Source organism: Aspergillus thermomutatus, assembly GCF_002237265.1.
Source record: "Aspergillus thermomutatus strain HMR AF 39 chromosome Unknown NODE_179, whole genome shotgun sequence".
NCBI lineage: Eukaryota > Fungi > Ascomycota > Eurotiomycetes > Eurotiales > Aspergillaceae > Aspergillus > Aspergillus thermomutatus.
Window position 1 is genome coordinate 1 of NW_020798228.1, and position 7,439 is coordinate 7,439.

The 7,439-nt window shown below is 50.0% G+C and overlaps 2 protein-coding genes across 2 annotated transcripts; one reads left to right on the forward strand and one right to left on the reverse strand.

The window, feature by feature from the left end:
- Nucleotides 1–689: 689 nt before the first annotated feature.
- CDV56_100228 (uncharacterized protein) lies at nucleotides 690–2,416 on the forward strand (the record flags this gene model as incomplete). The annotated part of the gene is made up of 5 exons (XM_026753847.1): nucleotides 690–777; nucleotides 841–897; nucleotides 1,084–1,188; nucleotides 1,246–1,449; nucleotides 1,608–2,416. 5 exons carry the CDS (start codon nucleotides 690–692, stop codon nucleotides 2,414–2,416), a joined length of 1,263 nt encoding a protein of 420 aa, XP_026612283.1.
- Nucleotides 2,417–3,568: 1,152 nt separating this feature from the next.
- On the reverse strand, nucleotides 3,569–5,033 carry CDV56_100750 (DUF914 domain membrane protein; the record flags this gene model as incomplete). Its single annotated transcript, XM_026754369.1, has 3 exons — nucleotides 3,569–4,455; nucleotides 4,554–4,744; nucleotides 4,804–5,033. The coding sequence occupies 3 exons, from the start codon at nucleotides 5,031–5,033 to the stop codon at nucleotides 3,569–3,571; spliced, it is 1,308 nt and encodes a 435-aa protein (XP_026612284.1).
- Nucleotides 5,034–7,439: the final 2,406 nt, after the last annotated feature.

Genomic DNA, 7,439 nt, shown 5'->3' on the forward strand with positions numbered 1-7,439 from the left:
CTCTTTTGTCTGTCGGCTCTCAAGGGTGAAAAGTCGTTGTTTGTTCGCATTCTGCCTCGTTTACTCGTGGTAGAGCCGCCTGGAATTCTTTATAGAGGGCAATCACTCCTTTTCCCGTAAGTCAATTGGAACTATATTCCCGATTCTGTGCCTTTCCAACTCCCACTCCATCATCTTTGCTTGTGAAGAGAAAGAAGAAGAAATTATGAAAATGGAAAAATTGAATCTATCCACATGCCTGTCGATTTATTTCCGCCTTTTCTTCGCAATTTGAATGCGACATGAGTTCTTGTCAACTGGAATGTGCTGTGTCTGTGCCGATCATGGGGAGATGAGGAACTTTTTTCCTGAGGCCAAAAAAAAAGTTTCTCGGCTGCGCAGAGTCAACTTTGGGATACACCAGGAATAAGTCCGTCGATGTCATCGCTGCTCGCCATCCTCGCTTTTCCCTCGATCGCGCGGACACTCAGCAATTTCAGTTTTACTTGCGTTCTCTGTTGATACGTGTCGACCGATGGGTGCAATTATTTCTTGATTTCGTCTGGGGGCTCACGCTTACCTATCACTACATTCAAATAGATCTCTCGTGGTTCCTCCGAGCAGATTAACTCCCCTCGCCGCCGCCGCCGCCGCCCTCCTCGCCGTCCAGGATCCCATCTGGCCTTCTGTCGCAGTTCCTTCTGGTCAATATGGCGTACTATGAGCCTCAGGGGTGGCAAGCACCTACTACGCGCCAGGCCTCATGGGAGCACCCCGTTCAGCCCCCATCGCGGTCAGGTATGCTTCGATGCTTTTCCGTCCTTCCCCGTCGACGAAGATTGCTTACATTGGTATTATCAGGATCGAGCTCAGTCTCTCAACGTGATGACATGCCGGCCTTTTCGTCGCAATTTGACGGTACGGTTATAAGTCCTCCTACATCCATACTCCCTTGGTCCTTCGGCAGCGGATCCTCGTGGGCCTCAAAAATTCTCGCATCTTTCATTGATGCGACAACGATTTCTGATTGGAGCCGCGGCGGGGACCCTTGGACTCGGTTGCTGTCAATACTCTCTAGAACTCATCGCTAATGGTCTGTAATAGAGGTCGATCGTGCGATCGATAATCTCGTCAAGAGTGGGAAGCTGTGGACAGCTCCCCGGAGAGATTCGATGCCCATGGCGATGGGCCGGCCTTACCCTGACTACGGTATGATACTTTTTGAATTGTCTCTGGCGCCCGGTAACTCCTAACACACGGATTCAGATCCCCGCCTAGCGGGAGCGATGGCTCAGCGTCACCACTCGATCAGCGAGTTCGGCAACCCCAACGTCCAGGGATACTATGCATCCCAGCGTTTCCAGAGTCGCCCCAACGAAGTAGAACAGATGATGCAGGCAAAGCGTCGGATGGCAGCACAACGTGAGAGGGAGCTCCGCAACTATCATCAGGAGCAACAGTACAACCGAAGTACGTGGTAGCATCTGTCTTTTGGATATTTTCCCCCTCGTTCTCTTGATATTCCCCCGTGATTCGTTTTTCACATTCATGTATTCGCTGTCTTGTATGATACTTTGGGCTTTGACCTCTTTCCTGAACATGAGTTTTAATATTTCTTCTCCCTAAAGGCCTGCTTGCCGAAATGTCTGGAACCAAATCCGATCGCTCGCTCAGCCCGGCCGCCATGAGTGAGGAAAGCCGTCGAGACCTTCTAGCACGCCAACATAGGGCTCTTTACGGAAACGAAAGCCCGGCCTTCTTCCCGCCCAACAACTTTGGCGACGATAACTCCCGGCCCGAGAGTCAAGCAGGCGGTACTCCGTCATCCGCTACCGGTATACGTGGCGCGTCTCCTCGTGGTATTGACCAATACCCTTTCGGCCTCTCTCAGACTCCAGTTCAGGGTAACACCGACGGTGTCGCTCAGGTTGCCGCCGGCGCAGCGTCTCTCCAGTCCCCCTCCCGCGCTACCAGCACTTCGTCCCCGAGCTCCGGCATGAACCCCGTCTTTGGAAAATTTGACGGCTCTGACCAGCCCCCGACCTCGACTTCCTCGCCTGGTAGGGCTGACTCGCCCTCTTCGAGACAGGCACCTGTCAAGCCCAATGCTGGCGCGATTGGTTCTGTGGGCCCAATCGGTTCTCGCCCCGTTCAGCAGTCAGGCCCTTCCCAGATCTCCAATCCTGCTCTGAACAAGCGCTCGACGACCCCCTTGCCGTCCCCTCTCGGCTTTGGCTTCACTTCAAGTGACGGAGTCGCCTCCGGAGCGAGCAACGATCGTGCGGCCTCTTCTGCGTCGAATCCTGTAGCCTCCACCTCCGCGACATCCGCCGGGGCCAAGGAAACTTCCGGGAGTGTCGGACTGGGCTGGGGCAATGGCAGTGGTGTATGGGGCTCCAAGGGTGGCCTGGGGGTCCAGGCTTCCGTCTGGGGTTAAGTCGCGTGACCGCATCAAAAGCTTCCAGCTCTGATCGACTCTTTGCTGCATTTGTTCGACATCTGTTCGGTGGTATCGTGGCGTTCTGAGATCGGTTTCCTTTTTTTCTATCTATTTTCTCGAAATGTTGGGAAAGAGCATGGTACATATTCGGAAGAAGTGGTTGGAGCAACTTTGTCTAGCGCTCACTTCAGTTTGATCCATATGTGGACAGTTAATTTTGGTACATGGTTGGTTTACTGACTAAGGGACTCGGTTGGCCTGTTGGTTTCGGGAGTCGGTATATCCCCCTTTGATTGTGTTTGCATTCTGTGGTCTTGAATCTGTTAACCATCATCTCTTTTTGTTTGTGATTTGCCTCATTTTGGTATTGCATATGTCTCCTTTCCCCTTGATTCATCTCGTTTGGGTGTCAGCAGTTCTTGGGATGGGGATTGAATTTGCGCGTTTGTGGGTGTATTCCATGGGACTCTTATCTCGGCTCTTATTACGGGGGGTTCCAGGTGTTCCATTCCATTGTCGGGTTTCGGTTGCGAGTTCGGTTGAGGCTTGATTCTTTTAATCTCAAATGACTGGGGGGTGCCTAGTGGACTATTTCTTTGTTGTCTATCTTTTCCTTTGGACTTCTCGGCTTGGGGCTTCGGAAAAAGGAATGGTGTGGAGCTGGCCAGTCTGTCTTTAGCAAAATGCTTACCGGAGTAGGTTCTGAATGTATTCTGTCGAATGCCGTTTGTTACGTATCTGTCTTGCTTGCAATGGAACTCTACCTACTTCCTCAATGAGTTATCCATTCCGCCACAAAATAACCTACATCCTCACTGTATGTGTCAAGATCAGGTCGATGAATATGCTGCGGTCCGCAACGCAAAAAGTCCGTTGATGCACTCCTGGAGAATGACGACGTTCATGCTAGATCTGAATCTACGAGAATGGCAAAAAAGTTTCAAACTCGAGGAGTACTCAATCTCCAGTGGATACAAGATCTATTCTAGTGTGAGAAGACAACCAATATAGCGTATGTATTAAGTAGAATCATCGACACGAAATGAGACCAAGAAAAACTTTTGCGCGGACGTCATTGCCATGTCTCAGGCATTATTTCGTGCGCGGTATTTGACAAGAACAAATAGCAAGTTTCTCGGAACCCCATGATTAAACGGCATTCGAGTGACGCTCATCAATCGTAGCCGCGGTGCGGTCGTCATCGTGGGCATCATCAGCATTAGCATTATGATTATTGTTAGAAGTCGAGGTAGCGCGGGCAGAGTCGATCTTCGCCTTTGCAGTGAAGAGACCCGCGAAGCCACGTTCCTGGTTCTTACCGAGCCAGGGCTTGCGGGCTTCGCCCAGGACTCGCTTTCCGAGGAAGTAGATGAGCTGACCGACAATGATGAGGACGAACGCGATCGGGTACATCCAGTGAATGTGGTAGTGGAAGACCTCGATGCCAATGCAGACTCCCCAGAAATTCATGGTCAGCAGGGAAATGTTGAAGAAGGCTGCAGACGACAGGCGGAACAAGAGAGGTGCCATGCAGTAGAAGAATGCGAGACAGAGTGTGTATCCGGTAAAATAGCTACCGACTTTGCCGTTCCAGACGGCAGTTTGAAAAGAGTGACGGTCGAAAATACCGGCTTGGGCGCCGTTGATGATCATACCGAAGAAGGCCATCTGACCGAGGACTTCGTACACGGGGCGGCTGCTGACAAAGTATTCCTCTCCGGTGTTGGTAAGACCGTAGAAGCTCGCCCCCAACAGTGCAAAGAGGTCGCCTTTGATCTGGTTGCCGCTGGAAATGTCGCCTCCGTTTGAGCCCGTGATGTGATCGGACGCAATCAAGACACCCATACCGCCAATACAGATCAAAATACCCAGGATCTGCGTAATATGATACCGCACGCGCAAGAAGAGGAAAGAGATAACAACGACGACAGCGATGGCCCAGAAGTTGATCAACTGGGCGCTAAGCATTGTCGTATAACGGTATGCCAGCACAATGAAGTAATTGCCCTCGACGTCACAAAAAGCCAAGATAATATCTGTTTAAAATCATACGAGTCAGCAAGTGATGTTGCACTACACCGCAACGGTCTAATCACAACGACTGAAGGAAGTAAAAAGCGGAAAACTCTCTCACATTTCCAGCCGTCACGCCACATCAAGCGGAGCCAGCCCTTGAAACCATAGCGGTAGATGGTGTAAGGTGTAAATATGATGTTGAGCAAAACGTAATTGAAGAAAGACTGAAAAGCCGGAATCGAGGTACCCTCCTGACTAAGAAGAGTGCTGAAAGTACTTGTGGCAGTATTTGCGATGGCCAGCACCTGACTATAAACCTATAGTTAGAGGTTTGTCGCGAAATCCCAAGCACTTGCAATCAGTCTTACCCGAGTATTAGCGTGATATAGAACTCCTTTGTTGTAAAGTACGCCCAGAATCCCTTCTTCTGCGTATCGATACGATCCGCAACGGCTTCAGATCCAGAGTCTTCCTCCCGCGTATTCACGTTGACAGTCACCGGATCGCTCTGCTTGGGAGGCTCGAAGTATTGAGGTGTGATGGCGTCAGGAGCCGCCGATGAGGTCTGCACTCCAACAGAGGCTTTGGTATCCGACATTGCGAGAGGGCTCGAATTGTATTCACAAAAAAGCAGGCTTAGACACAGCAGATGCTTGTTAAGATAAAAAGCTTGTGTAATGCGATCAAGAAAGTTGTAGCGGAAGCAAAGTCGTCTATAGAGGGAGCTTTTTGACCTAAACGAGCGCAAAACTCCCAGAAGTCGCTCGCCTTTGGTCGTAAGAGGAGGCCTCTACTCAGAAGAGATGAAGACAAAGTCTGCACAGGACTTAAGAGGAGAAAGCAAGAAACCTGCCCGAAGGAAAAAGAAAAGTGGGCAGAGGATGAAGCGGAGTCGACTTTTCCCAATGCGGCAATTTTAACTACGGAAACGCCGTCAATATTCGATAAGAAAGGCCTCGACCTCGTGGGGGTTATCAGCCAATCACATAGCGTCCTGCTGGCTTCTGAAGCTGTTTATGTCAGCAATCGGGGCGGGTCGCCCAACGCCATGCAAGGTGGGAACAAGCAAAAGCCAATCATCATAAGGCGGCATGACTGATTCCGCAGCTAAACGATGGCCCTAAGACATTTTGATAATGGGGGCCCGGGGGTATGCTATGATAAGGTTAGCAGAACGCTCAGACTCATTAGATGGCAGTGGAGTGATGGGTGGTGCTTGATGAAGAAGTCGATCCAGCTATGCAGATTGCAGAGCTGCTGAGTTGTTTGCAGTATGAGCAAGGATGTAATTGCCATGAAAAGCCACCGACATTTCGATGATGATTTACGAACCATTTGTGGCGCAAAGTTAATGAGCTGTTAGCAAGAACTCTGAGGTTACCGCGGCGCCCTTTTAGACTTTCTATTCATGGTCACCTGACTGAAGTGTGTCTGCCTGAGGCATGACTCTAGCCTAGGCTTCCTGCATGGATCTTGGGGGATTTATGGAGTAGACAATGTTATACAACATTCAGGTGACTGAAGGAATCAATCGTCCGACATGTCCTAAAATACAAGAACTATCTGGTCTTTTGGTGAGAATGTCAGTTGAACTCTTACAAATATTACTTGCAAAGAGAACCTTGGCAGCCTGAGCTCCGCGCAACAACGACTGTCAGCGATTGGTAAGTCAGTCCTACATAGTCATATGACCGTGCCCAACGTTGGTATGGTAGAACGGATGCGCATCGGGTTATTTGGGATGAATTCAAAGAATAAGCGATGGCATGTCGCATCTTTCATCTTTCATCTTTCTTGTACCCTAAGATAGAGCATTTATGAAGAGTTAGAACTTCGAACTCATGTTCCATGGATAACGTGGGGAAAGATACCGATGGGTTTCCAGAAACTTTAAGTTCCCTTACAAGTCACAAGGAAAGGAAGCCCATTAAGCTTCTTTCCTTCCGAGCCCTCTAGGCGGCCCCAGGCCTGATCCAATGATCCATCCCCTTGTAGAGCTTCTTTTAGTGAGGTCGTCTTGAGTACCTTAGGCCATGTTTCAGGTGAGTCCATACAGGTAGTACATACTTGCTCGTTGCTACCCCTGAGGCCCTGACTCACTCAAATGTCATATTTGCAACTACCATGACATGTTGACCGATCCTTCGGTACCTTACTTGAGAACTGTATATAAGACTACGTCGTACCTGTCTAGTATTTGCATCGAGGATCGTCTTATTCCTTGAATTTATTTTTAGTATTAGTGACATCTTCAGCCCCTAGATAATATAGTAATAATGCCTCCTTGCTAGAAGAAAATCATACGAGAGAGAGAGACCCTTGTTGTGAGCGCACGTCATCCCAACCAAACCTTTCTTTTTTTTACCTCCCTGCGCCCGCTCTCTTGCAGATCCCCATATGGTATCTACCTATCTTCTATCTGGTTACCTTGCCTCCGAACCCAGTAGGATTCCAGAAGGCTTCATCCAGCTTTATCCACCTACTATCGTCCACTGCTCGTTCATCATATACCTCAGGGTAGCATTCTCATCGGCTTCACTACCTTCAGGCCAAACTTGCTATCACCGCTCTTATCAGCGGAAAACTCACCAGATCGCGACACAAGGAGATTAGGGGCCCGCCTTAGTGTTCTCTGTCCCTACGGTCGCGTGTACTGTCGCTTTTTTGCGCGCTCGCCGAACCCAACGAGAGAAGGAAAAAAACCCAGCGCCCGCCGACCGCTGCCGAGGCCGTCAGGTGGTCCGACCCCAACTCAGGATCATCATCATCATCCGCAGCAAAGCATCAAACATCGTTATCGTCGCCGGTTGATATCGTTTCCGATCCTCAATCCCCCTCAAAAATTACGCTTTTTCTGTCGCTCGTCCCCGCGCATTCCTCGTCCAACCCTGGACAAGGCAGCGGCTCTTTCTCTCCACTCACCTGTGGCGGTTCTCGCGCCGGTACACTCTTTCCTTGAGTTGTTCCGGTTTGAAGAGACGCCACCTCTCCTTTCTGCCACACC